The sequence below is a fragment of the Micropterus salmoides genome, unplaced genomic scaffold (assembly GCF_014851395.1).
Source record: "Micropterus salmoides isolate LMB-PRFRI ecotype aquatic unplaced genomic scaffold, ASM1485139v1 Ms_hic_scaffold_10, whole genome shotgun sequence".
Lineage (NCBI taxonomy): Eukaryota > Metazoa > Chordata > Actinopteri > Centrarchiformes > Centrarchidae > Micropterus > Micropterus salmoides.
In genome coordinates, this window is record NW_024040041.1 from 28736242 (window position 1) to 28756032 (window position 19791).

At 37.5% G+C, this 19791-nt stretch overlaps 2 protein-coding genes across 3 annotated transcripts in view; both read right to left on the minus strand.

The window, feature by feature from the left end:
• The window catches only part of LOC119894441 (myosin phosphatase Rho-interacting protein-like), a 29761-nt gene extending 25700 nt beyond the window's left edge, over positions 1 to 4061 (minus strand). Inside the window, exons 1-2 of the mRNA XM_038707194.1 lie at positions 3968 to 4061; positions 1915 to 2232 (exon numbers count right to left, since the gene is read on the minus strand). Coding sequence (XP_038563122.1) covers positions 1915 to 2040 — 126 coding nt within the window. The 5' untranslated portion in view covers positions 2041 to 2232; positions 3968 to 4061. The remainder of the gene's footprint in view (positions 1 to 1914; positions 2233 to 3967) is intronic.
• A 2224-nt stretch (positions 4062 to 6285) lies between these two features.
• LOC119894446 (splicing factor U2AF 65 kDa subunit-like) lies at positions 6286 to 17896 on the minus strand. 2 transcript variants are annotated; one of them, XM_038707213.1, is made up of 11 exons: positions 17743 to 17896; positions 15698 to 15872; positions 15466 to 15569; positions 15019 to 15170; positions 14812 to 14928; positions 14467 to 14605; positions 13135 to 13214; positions 10318 to 10440; positions 10155 to 10241; positions 8800 to 9042; positions 6286 to 7360 (listed from the first exon to the last, which is right to left on the minus strand). In XM_038707213.1, exons 1-11 carry the CDS (start codon positions 17789 to 17791, stop codon positions 7229 to 7231), a joined length of 1401 nt encoding a protein of 466 aa, XP_038563141.1. In that variant the 5' UTR covers positions 17792 to 17896; the 3' UTR covers positions 6286 to 7228. The 2 variants fall into 2 exon arrangements, with proteins under 2 accessions (XP_038563141.1, XP_038563136.1); XM_038707208.1 differs by having other exon boundaries at positions 14452 to 14605.
• Between the last annotated feature and the right edge of the window lie 1895 nt (positions 17897 to 19791).

The window sequence follows — 19791 nt, forward strand, 5'->3', positions numbered from 1 at the left end:
ATGTGTAGTGTTTGCAGGTTGAGCAACAGCGCCGAAATTACAGGGCGCAGTAAAACCAGGCAGACGGACAGGGAGTAATAACATATTTGAACAACGTGAGGCATTCAGAAGCCTTCATGATCGTCTCCTTACATCACCTCCACGTGACAGACCTGCAGGGACAATGTTTTCAGAGGCGGTGAACCAGCAGTCATAGGCAGCATGATCACTCAAGTAAAGACACAACATAACTGATTCCTTGGTAATGTGAATGTGATTAATCCCCACGCTTCCCTTGCGAGTTAAAGCAGACAATACTACGCCTCCGGGCATTATGGAAAGTACAAAATCTACAAGTACTGTATTTAAGCAAAACTTTCCTTGAGTATTTCCATTTTATGCACCTTTGCACTTCTCCTCAACAACATTTCAACATTACTACAGTATGATTAGCTTAAAATACAAAGAAATTATTTAAATTTAACTACTAAATGTATATAAAATACTTAAAACTAGCTCCACTAGCTTCAACAGTAAAATACAGCATTGATGCACTTTGCTAGTCTGGAGTCTAGTGACTGCATCAAAGGTGCATTTTACTTCAGATATATCAGTATGTGCATTTTATTATTCTATGTGTGCAATGTACTTTATTTGTACAATTCATTAACTTCGTTCTGTATTTTTCTTTTCCTTCGTGAGCTGGATGCAAGGCTATTTTTTGGCCACTTAGGGGAGGCAGAAACAGGCAAAGGGACTGTATGAATATTTTTAGGGTTAAGTGGGTGTGATTCAATCTTATATTTCAGTTTTATAAAATTGAAAAATCTTCCCCAGAATTATTAATATAAAGAAAAAAAAAACTCTCTTGACCTAATATGTCTGTGTTGGTATAACTCGTTCCAACATTAATAACCGAAAAAGGGAAAGCGTCAATAATTTAAGATGGTGTGACCTAATTCAAACCTTCATATATATTCATGGTATAAATTATTTTCACAACAGGCATCAATTTCAAAACTAGAAATGGAGTTGCCAATTGCAAACTTTATGGCAAAAATAACAAAAGACTGAACGTACATAACATATTTAACTTTATTTTACCTTTTGCTATCATAAAATGACTTTTGGTAGAGATAACATATTGATGGGAAAAAGAAATTCCGGAAACACAGACAAGATTTTAACCCTTTTGCATATGGCAAAGCGTCCCGTTATGACACACTGTGAACCACAAGACTTCTTGATCCATTAAAAAAAATTCAGATTCAGATCAAAGTCTTCAGATTGCTTCTTCTGTTCAACCAACAGTCCAAAACCAAAAGACTCTTCATTGACCATCATAAACGACAAAAAAATAGCAGCAGTTCCTCCCATTTAAGAAGATGAAAGCAGCTAATTGTTCACATTTTTGCTTTAAAAAAATGACTGAAACGATCAATCGATTAGCAAAATAGTTGTCAATAAATTTTCTTCCGACTGACTAATCGACTAATCATTGCAGCTCTACTGACAACCCTTCCCACCATGCTTTGTTTGAGCCCCTCCTTCTCCTGCTAATAATTTGTGTACAGTCCCTTGATTAATCGATTGTTTTCATCCAGCAACGATTAATGGATTATCTATACAGATCAAACAGAATATAACAGTGGCAGAAAATTAAATTAAATTAATTCAACATTTTAACGTTACTTTTGAGGGTTTTTTTGGACTTTAAACCATTAATTATTTAACGTTAAATGAAGAAAACTAACGTTAAACTAACAGCCGACCAGTTTAGGATGCGAGTGACAAATATAAGTAGAAAACTACGTCGAATATGAGGTACAAAAAGGTGTTTTCTGCATTTAAAAATGCTGTCAGAACTTTTATTTTTCAAAACGTAAATTTATAAACTCTTTAAATGTATTAACGAAGTGTAGTTTTTAACGTTACCTGCTCCATGTCATGGTCGTTCAACAGATGAAGCTCGCGGGACTTGAAGCAGTTTTGACATTTACTTTTATTAAAAATGTTGGCTTGGAATTTGTTGCACGGACTCGTCGCCTTGTCGCCGGACATGTTTCAGTCCGCGTAGCTCTCTCCTCCTCCGGTGAATAATCCAAGCACAGACCGGCTCTCCTCCTCCGACACTCCCGCATTGAGTGAAGCGGTTTGTCCCGAACCAACATCTGTCAAACGCAGATCTGTTGACCGCTGTCGTCATGGACGTGTCATCTGACGCGACAGCACCGCACAACATCCGGTCGCAACCTAAAAAATAAAAACACAACTCAAAAAAGTAAACTAACATGACAGCAATCAACAATATAAGTTAAGTATATAAGAAAAATATGATAAAAGAAAATAAGGTAAAACAGAACAGAAATAAGTGCAGATTAATAGAGAAAACAAAAATAAATGAATAAATACAAGTACATAAAATAACAACACTAATAGAACAATGGAAACTCTAAATTACAAGGCAAAGAGGTAAATACCCATGGACAGTGTTGTAGTTAAATTAATATTGTACAGTATTATAAAGTATAGCATATGTGCCAGTAAACCAAGTCAAAGTCAAAGTCACCTTTATTGTCAATTCTACCCTGTAAAAGGCACACAGACAATTGAAATTGTGTTTCTTCACGATTCAGGGTGAAAGTAAGTAATAATCAAAACAATAATTTTAAAGTTAAACCGTAATTAACAAATTATTTACAATTATTATTAATATGATCCACTGTTAACAGCAAAACCAATAAAGACAATGAGAATAAATATCTTTATTTTCCCAATAAAAAATGTTTAAGTTGTAGTCTCAAACTGTGACAACTGAAGGACAATATTTGTTTACTGATGTCTGATTACAGCAGGTTAATGCAATACCGTCTAAATGTAGTATAACATGGAATAGTGTAGCAATATATAGTATAGTACACAAGTCTAATTAATTTTCATGTTTTTGTTCATACATTCAGTTATAAATGAATCAATGAACAAGAGCATGAATTCCTGTATTCAGTGAATCCAAACATTTTCCCACATTAACAGTTAGCTACCGCACATGCTGCATGATGTTTACGCTTTTGTTTTTAAGTAATTAACTACATTTTCCCAATTTTAGTCCAAAACAACACCATTTATTTTGAAAGTATAAACAGGAAGTGAATAGGCAGTTTTATGTCTTTCTTGCCACTTGATCTCAGAAAAGAAAATTGTAATTCAGTGCATGATTATTTCCAATACTGTTATTTGTCACATCACATTAATGATGTGACAGACATATATATAATTATTCTATATATTAATAATGATTATACTGATATAAATGTGTGTTAGCCACAGGTTGAATGTAATGCTGCAGATTTTTAATGTGACCACTGGAGGGCAATCAGAGGGCAATAAACATGATCAGTGTCTGTTTGAAGCGGTTTGTTCTTATAGATTTAATTTAAAAAGTATCGACTGGAAGTGTTTAACTATGTTAGCATATCTGACTTGACTCACTGTGTATGTAAATGGCCAAAACAGAGTATTTTGTGTATGGCTACAATTAAATGCATTACATTGTGATATGGTTGATCTTGTTTCACCACAGTGTAGTAAAACCAGGCAGATGGACTCACCAGAGGGCCCAAACTGTTTCATGGTAGGCTAAGTGTTACGTCCCGAGGTGTCCAGGTGTATCAAGTTATTGGTATTTAAAAAGGACATTTATTTGAAATAAAGCAAACAGGGTTCACAACAGAAAGTGGGCCAATGGGGGCTGTAGAAATAAAGAAAGGAATAGAACAGAAAGAGGTCCTCAAAAGGAGGATTACTAATCTAACTACAGGCAAAAATAAAAGGCGTAAAACCAAAAACCTCTCTAAAAATGCGGTGCAAAAACCAAAACACGAAGCGCACAGCACCCCTGAACGTAGTGGAAACTAACATACAACACAACTACTCTGGGTGCAACAATAGTGTCAGTTTTTATATCTTAAACCCTGGCACACTTACTTACCTTTACACAGTTTTAACAAAGTCACACACACAATATCTGGACAACAGACGAACATACAGCCACAAGCTCTGAGACATGCGGCACCGAGGGAAGCAAATCAGGTCTGAGAGCGGCCTCCAATAGCAAACCAAGCAGGCTTTTTAAACAGATGGTGGACTTCGCTGGAGCTCCTCGATTGGCCAGCGGTAGCACGCCGCACCAATCAGCGTCACGGTCAAAGGAACCCAGGAAATAGGCGCACAGCCAATCCGCAGCGTGGGTTGGCACAGCCTTCTCAGCATAATAGATGGCCACTAACTGAAATGTTTTTTATGTTAGTTATTACATTAATCATCAAAAGGGGATACAGAACAGCCTACATGTGTATGAGTTGATTAATGAGATACCACTTTCCCAGAGATTATTAGATGCCATTGTACAGACCTTTATTTAATATTGCCTTAATTCTGACTATATGAGCGTATGAAATAACCATGACCAATAACCAACCTCCCAAACTAAAGCGAGGGCGACTTTCTCCCCAAGCGTTGTCTGAAGGGAAGCCAACAGTCTCAGACTTTGGAAACCTGTTCTGTACCTCTCTCACTGCTCTGTGTAAATCCACAAGGGGAGTTGAAGCCCTTCTATTTATAGAAGCCTATAAATAGAAGGGCTTGGTTGTTTCTGGTCATTCACGCCATTTCTGTAATAAAATGTAAGAAAGCAATTTAGAATTACAAAATAGCACATGTATCATGACTCCATCCATCCATCCATTCATCGTCAACCGCTTATCCTGCGTACAGGGTCGCGGGGGGCCTGGAGCCAATCCCAGCTGACATCGGGTGCAAGGCGGGGTACACCCTGGACAGGTCGCCAGTCCATCGCAGGGCCACACATAGACGAACAACCGCTCACGCTCACACCTAAGGACAATTTAGGGTCACCAATCAACCTAGCCTCCATGTCTTTGGATGGTGGGAGGAAGCCGGAGCACCCGGAGAGAACCCACGCAGACACGGGGAGAACATGCCCACGACCTTCTTGCTGTGAGGCAACAGTGCTAACCACTGCACCACCGTATCGTGACTCCTTGAACAAAAATATAATCACTTTGTATGGCAAAAAACCCCTGTTTATTGAACTTAAACGTGGTAAAATGAAGGTGTGGTCACATGACCAATTTTATCTATGGTGGTTGAAGAGAAACATCAGGTGGCTCAACTTCCCTACAGGCACAAATCACCTCGCTCTCCCCTGCAGTAGTTGTTTTTGATAATGTTCAACTTATTACCCTAAAATACAACTTGTTTACTTTGAAAAAGACTAGATTGTTAGCCATAAGTGGACATTTTTTACATCCCAATGTCGGACAAATTTGTTCGGGTACTGTTCATATATTTGTGCATGCACTTTTCAAGAGCATAAAAGTTATTTCATAATAAATTAACACTTCAATTTAGTACAGTTTATTGGACAGATGTAAAACATCACACCAAAGAATAAAGCTTTAAAGTTCATATCAGTATGTGATCTACTAAACATAAAAGGTGCATTCTTCACATGTTCTTTATTTTGTCAGTGGGACCATGAAGACAGACTTGGTTTTGTTACTCAGATTTTGACAACAGATTGTAAAAGGTGAGTTATTGCTGCTGTGCCAATTACGATTTCTGTTCTCATTCAGCACATGTGGTTGAAGTTGAAAGACGCCATCTTGTGCACCAGGCGAATTAATAAATTCACAGTAATTTATTAAACAATGGGACCTTGATTTAAGATAGAAGTAGACAAAAGCAGCTTCTCATTTGTAGCTGGTGACTGTAGATTTTGCGACTGAAAAGGTGGTAGATTTTTTCAGCTAAATTAAGCTAACGTTAACACTGCTCGAACTGAACTGATTAAAAACTGTGTCTCCGGCTGACTTAAAATGAGAATCTCATAAAAAGGGGTCTTCAATATAATCTTAATGGCTATATAAATTATTTTGTGCTAAAGGATTGAGGCTGAAGCCAACAGGTCCCAGGCTAAAAAAGTCCTCACCAGTTGATGATCAAATGTAGAAAATATGGAAATAAACAAAATTGTTGATGTTGTATTGCAGTGCAGAGACACTTTAGTTAGTCCCTGAATCACAAGTATGAAAAGACAACACATTGAGGAAGAACCCTTGATTTTCAATGGTGCCGAGGTACATATAATAAATGCATACACAGCTAAAATCAAACAGCCATGACATTAAGAATACATACCAATTAAAACGAAGACAAAATGAAAAGCAATGACAGTTACAGATCAATGAGATTAGCAATTAAACTTTGGAACTGTCTCACTATTAATAAAGAGGTCAACTTGAAGTTTTATTGAAGAATATTCCAAGTGGTAGTGAATAAGACTCCTTGGCTTTGGAGGTACACTCAGTTAGCAAGACATGCTAACATTTGCAGCCTACATTAGAGCTAATAAACACATTTTAATCAGCTCTTTACTTGTTTGCTCTTCTGGCTTTGGTTTGATTAAACATTTTTCAACCAAGACAAGTCAACTCTGATTACGTTATAATTCAAGTAATTTCCAGTATGCTTGGCCAATTTAATATATTTCTTATCTTTAGACATTAATGTTTCATATTTACAAAATGACAAAATGATTAATTTCACCTTAGTCAAAAAAAATGTTTGGTCAGTGTAGTACAGGTAAAAGCATCATATTTGTTTAAGGGACATTAAATATGCGAGGTATAGAAGAAAATATTATTTTGAAAAAATAATTAAATACATAAATAAAAGCTTTTTGTCTGGCATAGCCACACAAACAACGTGATGACTTCTCAAATCTAGATCTAAAACAGAGAGATAAATGTTTGTGCGTAGGGAAATCTAAACATTTGACTGTTGTTTCTTCTGATATAGTGCATACTTGATAAGACAGCTACTCTGGCATTGTCAGGCAGTATTAGTTTAGGGTTTAGGTAAGATACATGTCACATTCATCCTACTACAAATGTAATGAACACTACGGTATTTTTTCAAAATTCAGAATGAGATAAGATTACTGTGCGAGTATTAGGCTGAAGCTGGGAGTTAGATATTCTGTACTGAAGAAACACACACACACACTGCAGTCCAGTTTAAGTGGAAGATGTGATAAAACAAGTCTTTTTCCAGGTCTAGTCTCTAAGGACACGTTCACAACATTCAGAGGAGTAAATAAACCATTTGAACCCGAGCTCACAAACAGAGAGGAAGAAGGAGAGGCTCCCGTCGAGATTCATCTGTGCTTTCAAAACTCGTGTCTGTGATACATGTCTGGATCGTAGTATTTGGTGACCACCACTCTGTTGGCAAACTTGCGGCCGGTGAGAGCTTGCATGGCTTTCTGACAGTCTGCAGCAGAAACGTACTCCACAAAGATCTGGAATGACAAAGAAGTTAGTCAGCCCGGTCCTGAATGGTATGAAGATGAGATGAGGACCTCGGATCTATTAATGGAGTAATTAACAGTCATTGAGAGCGTCCTTAAGTGTGTGTAAAGTTCATTAAACAAAACGTGAAAAGAAAAAAGAGGTGGGTTTTGATTGGGCCTGTCTCATCAGTCTCTATCATGGATGCTTACCATCAAAAAGCTCAAGAAATTGGCTGAAAGCTGCTCTTTATCTGTGGTGGGAAGGGTTTCTTTTGTCAAACAAACCAGTAAGTTTTTATCCCCTAGGTCTTTTCTCTTCTAAAACTGAAAAATACAGTTTGAAAACACTTCAGATTAAATCACAAATCTGATCTGTATGTCGCTTGGCCAAGTTTTGACAAATAGGTAGGTAGGGACATTTATTCTCACAATATAACGAATATGAAAGGACAATATAATGAATATGAAATTGAGCTTTGCAACTCCCTTCTGCAATATAGCAGACAATATGTATTAATAGAAAAGCAATTATAAAAATGGTAAACCGAAATAAACAATATTCAATGTTCAATGGAGGAGTGTTGAGGATGAATTTGTGTTTAAGAGCCTGATAGTTTGGGGGAAAGAGCAGCTCTGCAGTCTGATGGTGCGGCAGCTGAAACTTCTATATCTTTTCCCAGAAGGTTTTCTGGATGTGTAAAGCCCACTTGAAGTAGTTCTAACTTTCTTAGATCAGCATACAAACGTAAATGTTAATGTTAATGATGTCAATATGGACATCGTAAGATCGGTTAGATTCTTCACAATTCAATTTTTCAGTTCATTTTACGGAAACAATGAGCACCAAAGTATTATTCATTCATTCGTGTACTGACATGATATGGTAAGCAAGAGGCAAAAAAAGGTTGGGTGAAACAGTGTGACATGGTTTTGGGTTTTGGTTTAGTTATTTCCTGTTTTATTGATTATTATTTATCCTTAATTTCCTTCCTGCCTAAAAGTGTTTCTCCGCCACTTTGATTGTCCGCCCTCCCCTGATTAGTTTCACCTGTGTTTAGTTATCCTCCAGTCATTTGTGCATGTAGTCTGTGTGCTCCCCTTGTCTATTGCCAGATCATTTCCATCAATACGTCAAGCTATCAAGCCTTTTCCCAGTGTCTCCCTGTGTTTTTGGACATTCTGCCTGATTTGTTGGACTTTTTGGATTCCCTTCTGGATTTGTTTGCCTATGTGGACTGCTTGCCTGGTTTTGAACCTTCCTGCCTCACCTTGCCATAATCCAGTTTACCCTTTTGTTTTATTATTTAAAGCATGGTTGAACTAAACCTGCTGTTTTTTTTACCTGTTCCCAGCTTGTACTAACCGTGACACGTCTCACCCCGAGCAAACACAGACCTGAGTCCTTCCAAACCACAATGAGACAAGCGAAAATTCATGGACGGGCTCACCTTTCCGCATCCGGGGACTTCCACGCCGTCAACGGGTCGGGGGATCTCGATGGAGCGGACGCTGCCGTACTTGCAGCACTCCTCGCGGATGTCTTCCAGGATCTCCTCGTAGTCCTCGTCGTCCACCAGTTCCTCGGGCATCACCATGTTGAGAAGGCACAGCACCTCCGTGGGCATCCCAGAGTTCTGCAGCCTCTGGAGCCCAGGGACCTGCAGCATCACCGGGGTCTCTATAATGGAGGTCTGCGGGTGGAGGAGGAGTCGTACACATCAGCTTAGACTCAAGATTAGTACAATTACTGTGGACAAGTAAGACCATAGTACCAAATGTATCTCCCATAAAGCCTGCTGCTTCCTGCCCTCCCTCCCTCAGCATGTTTATGTATGTTTGGCATTCCTGCAGGGGATAAACATGTTGGAAGTAATCTTTCCGCTGACATTTCACTCTCTCCATCTGCCATTGTGAGCTTCTTTAGTGCTGGAAGACGTTTCTACGGTCTCTACTTTGAAGCACACAGTGGAAAATTAAGTGTAGTGTGTTTACAGTTTTATACTAACAGACTGTTTGAACGGAAGGAAAAGTAAAAAATAGTAAAATAAATGATGGCTGAATTCAATTTAGCAGCTAGTTTCATGGTCCATTTATTTAAGCATTAGGGCTGAATGTTTTTGTGTTTTCAAAAATATTACTTCCTACGAATGTGTTACCTTTTCCCTGGAATCATTTATTTTGATAAATACAGTTATGACAATCCCTCTTCAGACAACTCTTGTGTTTGCTTCTCAGATTAAAGTTTCTCACCAGTTCTGATATGTTCAAGTTGTTTTAGGGGATCCTCTTTTTCTTTAGTGCTGACCTCAGGTGTATACGAGGTGGAAGGGGTGGTTTCCATGCAGTTGTTTCTGCGGTTTGATGTTTGGAATCAGCGTTTCTTGCACGTTATCTATCATCTGCTCACAATGCCCCTCCACAAGTCAAATGTTTTATCTTTCATTTACAGATTTTATCCTGCTTTGTGGACAAGGAGACAGGTGAGCCAATTTTATTACTGTAATAACAGTAATAACAGGCCTTTCTGTGTGGAGTTTGCATGTTCCGGGTGTTCCGGCTTCCTTCCACCGTCCAAAGACATGCGGCCTATGTTGATTGGTGACCCTAATTGTCCATTTTGTTGAGGTCCCAGGAAATACCAGGATGCTAAGCCTTGCTGTGCACGGCATCTCACTGTCACAGCGTCATGTCTTACTGGGATGCTTGAACAGACTGGAGGCAATGTTTGATGTCACTAGTAACAACTGTGTGTTTCCTGTTGCGACCTTTAGGGAATGTAAAGGGCAGAAGTAGCACTACTCACAGGATTGGCGTTTTTAGCTCCCACACTCGCCCTTTGGACAATCAGCTTTTTGTCGCCCAGTTGCATCCCATTAAGCCCAGCAACTGCCTGGGAAAGACAACACACAGGCCTCAAAGTCACATATGAAACAACACAGTTAATAATCTCAACGCATCATTTTTACCTGATCTGTGGCGCTGACGTCTACATATTCGCAAAAGGCGTAACCTTTGGACAGTGACGTGGCACTGTCCTTCACTAAATTGAAAGCTTTGAGAGGCCCGAACGATGTCAAGAGCTCCTTTACCTGCAAGAAAGAGTCCGACAACCAGATATGAGACTGATAATTCACAGTGAACATGCAGCCTACAGAGTGAATCCAACATGTCATCACAGTCACAAGTATTTAATAACATGATTACGGGAAACAACGTGTGCAATTAAAGAGAAAATCTCAGGTCGTTTGTGTGTGTTTTGCGTTTTACAGATGTTGCTATGTTGATTGAAAAAAAAGAAAATAAGACAGCAGCATATAAAAGTGTTCATGTCTGTTTAGGGAAGACATGTGAAAAGTAAATGCTGACAATGTGGGCTTCTGGGGAACAACAAAATAAAATCCTGAGACATCAGAAAAAACTACTGAGGTCTTCTAAAGTATTATTGACAAATATATATGCAAAGATACTGAAAGAGTTCAAAACTTGTAATTGTTTTTACACCAATCTGAGCGGTAATTGGTGCAAGGTGAAATAAAAACAAAATAAACTGATCTTATGTATTATAATTGTATTGCCAGCTAAAGGCAAATTACACAACAACAGTTGGACAATATGTTTATACTTTCTTACCTTTACATTAAAAGCTGAATACAACCCCCTACCCCCCCGACCCCCACACACACACACAAAAGCTCCACCATCAACAACAACAACCCCAAGTTTTAATGACCAGGCCTTAATCCAAAATCCCAGGGTCCTAAACGCGCTCCAAAAGCATGATGGGAGAAAAAAAGCAGCCAGTAAGGGAGCCTGCTGGCTAGGAGTGTATCCGTGTGAGGACCAGAATGTCTTACTTGCCTTGTGTTACATGTTGGCATGGCAGCAGTAGATGAGTACTACTGAACAAATTATGAGCGCAGACTTAACGATCTTACAGGCCCCTAGCTGGGGACAAAGTGGGGGAACAAAAATGAAAGAGCTGTGAGTATCAACGCAGTGGCAAAGACTGCAAGTATTAATAAAAATGAATAAGTCAGTGAATGAATATACATCAGGCTACATGTGCTCTGCAAGCTAGTTAACGAGTAAATGAGACAGAATGGACAGCTAGAGTTAAATTCAACAGAGAAACAGTACACCATTTGCTCACTTGAGAGCAAAGTCGGAGCTCTACCGTGATTCTGTTTGGTGCTTGAAAGTATTGTGATGACCTATTTATGAGCTAAAGCTCTGACTGTTGATATTCTCAAAGAAAAAGTCCACTTTTACCTATAATTCATCTCCAATGTCCAATGCACTGGGTGCACCTACATCTCCTCAACCTGCCTGTTTTACCCAAAATGCCTTTCTGCCACCACCAGAATGGGCCTAAACTTATTGGACTTAGTTAATAATAGCTGCAAAGTAGGACTACAAGCATAGGCCAACCAATACTAGACCTTTGAGGCTGATACTGATATAATAAATTGGTCCATATTATTTTATTCCCTTATTTTTACATACACAACAATCTTGATACGGATCTCTGGGATTTGACTTTTAAATACTTGTGACCAAGATAATTTTTACAATTCAAAATAACTTGTAAATTCCCTCTGTGGACAATAACAGTGACAGAGTTTCTAAATGCCCTCAGACCTAGTTTAGCACATATGTGACCTATACACCGACATGATATATCTGCAACAAGCTGATATCAGATGATATATCGACCTGGCTTATTTATCAGCCTAACTAAAGATGCAAGCAATTATTATTTTCTCTGTTAATTAATCTGTGCATCTTAAAAAAATAAAAAATACTAAAATGCCAAAACTCTTCAAACTCTTCTTTTTCTTTTTGTCCAGCCAACAGTCTAAAATCCAAAGATAATCAATAATCAAAGTCTCATGTTTGAGAATTTAGAAGCAGAAAAGTTTTGGAAATATTTGCTTAATAAGTGGCTTAACAATTAATCGGTCAGAGCTGAAATAAACGATTACTTTCACTGTCGTGTAATGCGCTGATATTTTTTATTCAATCATTGGATTAATCATTTGGTCCCTTAAATGTAAGAAAATGGTGAAATATATCCATTACACTACAAAGACTTTAAGACTTCACACATAAGAATTTTTGTTTCAGGTTCTGCTCCGTACATCTGAGGCGCCGACAACAAAACCATTTCACCTTTCATGATTATTCTTTTGATCAGAAGGCGGACTTTTTCTTTGACAATACTGACTGAATTGGGAGCAACATTAAATACCACGCAGAAATAAATACATGTCAGTTTATTAGCCTCTTGTGTAAATATACAGGACTTTGCTTACCTTTCTTTAATCAGTATGCTTTACATGAGAAAGGTATAAGCAGTTTACTTAGCCAAGTCACAAAAAGTTCTTATAATACTCATATATGATAAAAGACACGATATGATAAATGTTTGTTTAATATAAGAGCTTTTTTTTAAAAGCTCATTATCTGTAAAAGTCTGCAACTTTATCAGATACATATTCACAAATACAAGTAATTTAATATGCACCTATGGTTTTATGTTTTCCCTACATTGTGTTACTGTTAACGTTGTGTTGCTGCTATTAAAGGTCAAGTCCTGTTTCTGGCTCTGATAAACATTCAGCTAATGTTTTCTCTCTACCACAACACACGTTTGATTTTTTCACGTCATAAAGAAATGCAAAACATATTTAGTGCATGTTTAAAGTGCGACAAAAACCTCAGCAAGTGAGAGAAAAATGAGGAAACATGTGTGCACCTGTTCAGTCTGTCTGTCAGTTAAATACCTGGTCATCGTTAAGGTAGTTTGGCAGGCCTCCTATAAACAGTTTGTGGGGGGAATCGGGAACGACTGTGGAGACGACGCCTACAAAAAGCAAAGGAAACATATTCTCTATCATCTAACAGAACACTTAAGTGGTGAGTAGAGTACAGAAAATCCTCACTCAAGTAATATATAACTAATGTAAAATTACCATTTCACAAACCTACTTAAGTAAAAGTATACAAAGTACTTTGTAAATAAACTACTCAAAGTATAATTACTTTGTTGTATAGTGTGTGCAGGCCAAAGATCTTCACAAGTCATTTTATGCAACTCAATGTCTGAAGTTTCTTTAGGGAATAATGATTCGTCCACTGTGCTTCAGGTTAGAAATAGCTGCTGTGCAACATGGTTATTTTTAGGGCATGCACTTTACTTTGCATGTTGATTATCTTTAAATTAGCAAATAATTATTTTACTTTTTTTAAAATCTACATTAAGATCACTTTAAAATATCACACCTGCTTGCTGCCCAGCCACTATTGTTGCCTGTATCTGTTGTTATCTTTAGATGGACATGTAGCCAAACTAACCACGTGCTTTGATATGATTTGCCTTCTCCAACAGCTCAGACAGCCAATACAATATGATTATTCCGAAAGCATCTATCAACACAGTCATTACAACATAAGGAATTATTGTAGCGATACCACAAGAGAAAATCATCTGCAAATCTGCAAATAAGAGAACAGAAATAATTTCCATCAAAAATAAGCCATGCTCTGCACAACAAGAGTATTCTGTTAATAGAGCCAAATCAATCCACTGATCATCTGAGTTATTATACAGTGTGTAACCTTCATTTGTTCTGTATAGAGTAAATACACTTTAAATACGACATGTAATGGAAAGTGAAAGTTTTTCTGCTTGTGAAAGAGTGATGCAGACTGCTTTCTAACACGAGCAACAGTGAAACTAGATTTGCGTCACATCAGCAGAACAACCAAATCTTAAACTGAAAAGCTATTTGCCTGATTTTCAAAATGTTTGCATTTGCCCAGCTCATTAATCTCTGGCTCAAACGCACCGGTTACAGCTCTCCTGTGTAAAACACTCGGCTCGGATGGAAGCTCATTTCAGTATATGCAGCCAAATGCACAGCAGATAACAGACGAGTTGTAACGAAGGTATAGATTTCAAAGATAAAAGTAGATTACTGGCCCCTTAGGAATACTGGAGTAAAGAATAAAAGCACAGTTTTGAAAAAGGAACATGAAAAGTTCCTAAATGAAACTACTGTTTTACTAATTTGGGTTACTTGTAACGAGTTATTACCCACCCGTCAGTAACAAACCTGGGACGTGGAAAGCCGGCTGCTCTGAGATGCCAGGTAAAGGCCGATAGTCATGAGGTCTTCTAATCTTCAGCGACTGACCCTGGAAAATGATTCCATCGAAAGCCATGGCCTGGGTCGTCTCATCTACAGACCGAAACTAGAAAAGAAAGTCATTTTGAGACATGATTCAGCAGAAGGATTGTCTGTTTCCCGCTGCTTTCAGTCTTTGTAGCATCATATTTAACAGGCGGACACGATAGTGGCATAAATCTTCTCATCTAACTCTCTACCAAGAGAAAATACATCAAACTCTTAATTAAAAAAAAGACCATGTGAAGTTATATTTTACATTACAGCACAAACCTCGAGGAAAGCAAAGTTTTTATCCTGATTAATCTGCACAGCGAGTACAGGGTTGCTTGGGGCTTGTGAAAGGCCTGCAAGCCGCATCTGAGCGTTGAAGAACTCCGCCATGGACTCCTGAGGAGAAAGAAAACAAACAGCGTGGCTGGAAACACTGCCGCACGAACACATCAGGGTAAACAGGAAGTCAAAGAAAAGACAGTCTACCTCCGTCACTCCAAAGGGAATATTTCCAACATAGAGACGTCTGGCTTGTCTTGTCATCTGACTGCCAACTATGGGCACTTGTGTTGGCGCTGCAGCCACTCCAGTGGTGGTCGACGTCGCCAGCAGAGCTATTGTTGGGATCTGCCCAGCCGCTGAGGAAACATGAATACAAAACTGCTCCATCATTCTATGAGGGGAAATTGCAGTGACTCATTTCTAGCTGTCATTAAGTCATAATATTTCTAAGCGGATAAATGGATGTTTTTATACGATTGATTGATTGATTGATTTGTGGCACTGAGAAGAAATGTTGAATGTTTTTTTGAGCCTTTTTGGCCTTGTTCATGTCTGGATAAAAACTGCAAACTGCTAAAAAAAATTGTTCTTGTAGGTGAAGCTCTGAAGAACTCAGGGTCTAAACAAGCAGAGAGGACATGATGAAGTTACCTTGCATAGCTTTATATTGCATTGGTGTGATGTGTTCAAAGCCAGGAGGGGGCACATCCCAATATTTGCAGGTCCTTTTCTTCCTCGTTCGCCTCGGAGAGTGGCTGCACGCAGAGAAATTGCAAAATAAAAGCTCAAGCGGGAGAGAAATAACTTCAGACGGGTGTATTTTCAAGGTAAAAGCCTGCCAGGTGGAGCTGTGATGTCTGCCTCGCAGCTTTCACCCACTGACCTGTGCTTCTTGTGGTCCCGGGAGGCGCTCCGGCGGTCCCGGCTCTTCCGGTCTCGGCTGCGGCTTCGCTTCTCTCGGCTGCGGCTCCCTCGGTCTTTGCTCCAGCTGCGATGCTTGTCGCCTCGGCCGGGGGATCCACTGCGACTCCTCTTCTTGTGTCTTTCTCTTTCTCTCTCTGTGTGGAAAGCGGCACGCAATTATAATTATATTTATGACGATAAATAAAGTTCATGTGGCTGATTAAATAATAACGTTTTAACTTGTCCCAAAACAAAACTAACAAGAAATCAAAACATTTCTTTGTTGCACAAGACATAAGGATAATAAGGATATTTTTGTGCAAATAATTTTTGGGCTCCATAATAAAACTCTTTTAAAAGAGCCTTTTTTTTCTTCTTTTTTTAATCCTTTTTTTGTTTTATGTGAAAGTAACCTGAATATCTTGTCACCTCAAGCTTCAGGAAATCATAATGGCTATTTTTCTTATATATTTTTTTACTGATTGATCAATTAGTCATTTATTGATCAAGAAATAAACAGCCTACTGGTCAATAATGAAAATAATCATTAGATGAAGCTCTACTATGTGGTATTAGAAATTAAGATTTTCACACAAATAATTACCTAGTAAATATATTATTAATATATTTGTTTCTTGTTTATAATTACTGAAATAACTGTGCAAATATCTCCTACTATAATTACTATACCTGGAATATTTAATGCCACTAGCATGCAGGTAATTAAATTTTCCTAAAAACAATTATCACACGATGTAAAATAAAGTCTCCTTTCTATATTAATTACACGCTCCGATGCCCTCCACACTCCTCTGAACACTGCACCGTATTTCTTTGAGAAATCTGACAGTTTAATGCGGCCTTGCTTCTCAGGGATGTACAACATGACTTAAAACCTTTTATCAAATCAATAAGATGTACTATCATTTCTGTAGAGATCTGATACACCCAGTAACTCTACGTTGATTAAATGTCAAGTTTTAGATGCGGTGTGTTTGGGTGGAAGGTGTTTTTTTCTTTACTAGCTTTCTTTGTGTCTGGAAACCTTCTTTGTGTTGTATCTTACTTCAAACGTCACTTTTCTTGAGGTTGTTGTTTATTTCCGTTATCAGGAAGCCTGACAAGTATTTTCATGTTCATTTCATACATATTTCATAGTTTCCTAAAGCCCAACGTGATCCCTCAAGTCATTTTTAAAAATCTATTCAACTAATAGTCCAAATGCTACTATGAGAAAGTGTAGTCGTTTTTTTTTATAACAAAGAAAAGCACGGATATCCTCACATTGGAACAGGGGAGTGTTTGGCATTTAGGCTTAAAAAAATGACTAAAGGATTAATCTATTATCAATTTATGATCTATAATCAATTTATTTTATCTTCTCATGATTGCTAAGCACTGTGAAACTTTGTTTGTTTTTGTTTTTAGGCATGCTACATAAATTTATGTATGCTGGATGGCATGGCAATATAGCATATTGGACTGAATTGAACTGAAAAACACAAGTTAAGTTGTGAGATTTTGTGACCAGTTTTATTAATAATTTGTTGAAACAATTAATAATGTATGCCGAATTAAAAAGTACATCATAAAGGTTCAGAAAAGGTCATATTAAAGTTATTTCTACAAGTATGTATATTTGCAGGAGAGGACAATATTATAAAAGGTGCGAGATTTCAAAGGAGTTTCGCATCTTGCTGTCTCGCGCAGGAGAACGTCAGGTGAGTTCACTGTTCATTCACACCGGCAACCAGACTGCGTTCAATAACTTACTGGATGGGAGGTTTAGCGGCGGCTGTATTATTGCTGTAGGATGTGAGGTGTGACTAAAGCATCACGAAGCTAATTGTTAAGCAAACATGAAAAAAGGTAAACAAGCTGAGTCATAGCGGGGAAAACAGCACGAGGGTTATTCATTCATAAAATAATGTGGGGCGCTAACGTTGGTTATATTACGCACCATGCAAGCGTTGCATTGCTAGCTTAAGGACCAAACTGGGGCACTGACAGACCGTTAATATTTACCTTGTCGATTCTCGCTCAGCTGTTTCTCAAATTCCTCGAAATCCGACATTATACCGGGAATCTTACTGAGTAATAAATACAGCAGGTGTGAGTTGTCTGAAGGGAGCGATGAGCCAACCAGCCGGCTGTGTCAGTGCAGCAAAAACCACTGAAGTCTCCCCGGTGCAAAGCCCGACAAAATACACACACAACGTCCGGTTAACACCGCCAGAATAAAACCATTTAACATGTCGTTTCTTTCAATTACACAATGAATCACTTAAAATAAACAACATAATAAAAGGGAGGAACCTGATATTGTTTAAATAATACAAATAAAAATAAAACTTGACCACAATCATTAAGCACTTATGCATCTGAAAAATAATATGACAACAAAAACATGCAAATAGGGCTTTAATAATTCATTTGTGAAAAGTTTTTCTTGATTAATTGATTGTTTGAATAAATAGTGAAATAAATGGCATTTAAAATTTCCCTGAGGCCACAAACCTGTTTGCTTGTTTTGTCAACATAACCTTAATACATTCAATTTAATGTCATGCACTGTATGTCAAAGAAAAGCAGCAACATTGTCATGTCTGAGAAGCTAAAGTCAGAAAATGTTTAGAAATTTTGCTTGAAAAATGACTGAAATGATGAATCAATTATTATTATTATTATTATTATTATTAATACACATTTTTAGTTGCAGTTTTCTGTCAATTGCAATTTGATTAACCCACTAATCGCTGTAGCTCCACAAACAAATCCTAAAAATATAAGCCAATACTGGGACGTGCACACCAATTAATAATATGGCATCAAACAATTAATACATAAAAAATAGTGCAGAAAGATGAACAATGCTTTAAAAAAGACCATAAAAATAATACTAATGTAATTATGTTTTTGTAAAAACAAATAATTGATATTTGAGACATCTGGGTTTTAAATAATGAGAATGTTGAAGAATTTTCAGAATAAACAAAGTAAACTACCACACTATGTTTTCAGCATTCTGATTATATTGGCAAAATATATTATGCACAAATGTCAATTTCTAAAAACGTCCCCCATATTAAATGCTTTTCTAATTTATTGTATTACTATATAATAAATCACTGAAGAGTTGCAAAATGAAAAAGGCCCTACATTTCTATGAACACCTACATGATCTAATCCCTGAATGACAATTTCGGTGTCCATTCATTTCAATTATTCTTGTTTTATTTTAATTTCCCTACTTTCCTCTTTTTATTTATTAATTCAAACTATCAAACTGTAAACCTCGCTCAGTTAATTTTGTATGGATGACATGATATGAATGTAATTACGCCTTTTTTGATGTCTGTTACAGAGGTTCAACAAAGGTTTAAAAAAAGTTAGAGTTGGAAAAAAACATGCTTTTATTGTGAGGACACCAACATCCGGTCACGCTGTCTTATTTTTTTAACTTGATTGACAGAATTTTCGAGCCTTTCATTTCTTCTCTCACACACACACACACACACACACACACACACACACACACACACACACACACACACACACCTCTATACCAACAGGATTGTGTTGCAGCAGCAATTCATAAATTCATTATAAATTTGGGTGTTATGTTCTTCCTTTAGGTTCTCAAACTATTGATTTACTACACCAGCTTAGACTTTATCAATGTATGCTGCTAGAAATCATCTGCTGCTGCACAATCAAGAGCACTCAACTATGTAAACAGGAAGTCACTGTAGCATAACAAGCTAGTATAACTTCCAAGAATTTGTTTTGGAGGTGCAATAGATAACCTTATATGTTTTGTAAATGGTATAATTGTTTTATTAATGTCTGCATACTTGGTGAAATGTGTGATTCAATAACTCTACACTAATTGTATTTGTGTAAGTGAGAAATGTCTTATCATGCTAAGCTAATTAATGTTCTTTACTCATTTAGTAAAATGTGATTGGCATAAAGTTTCATAATTTAATGTTTGTGTTGTTATCTTTGAGAAATGTATTTATATCATTATAAAAGCACATTTATCAACTTTGAGGTCGGATATATTTACTTGGT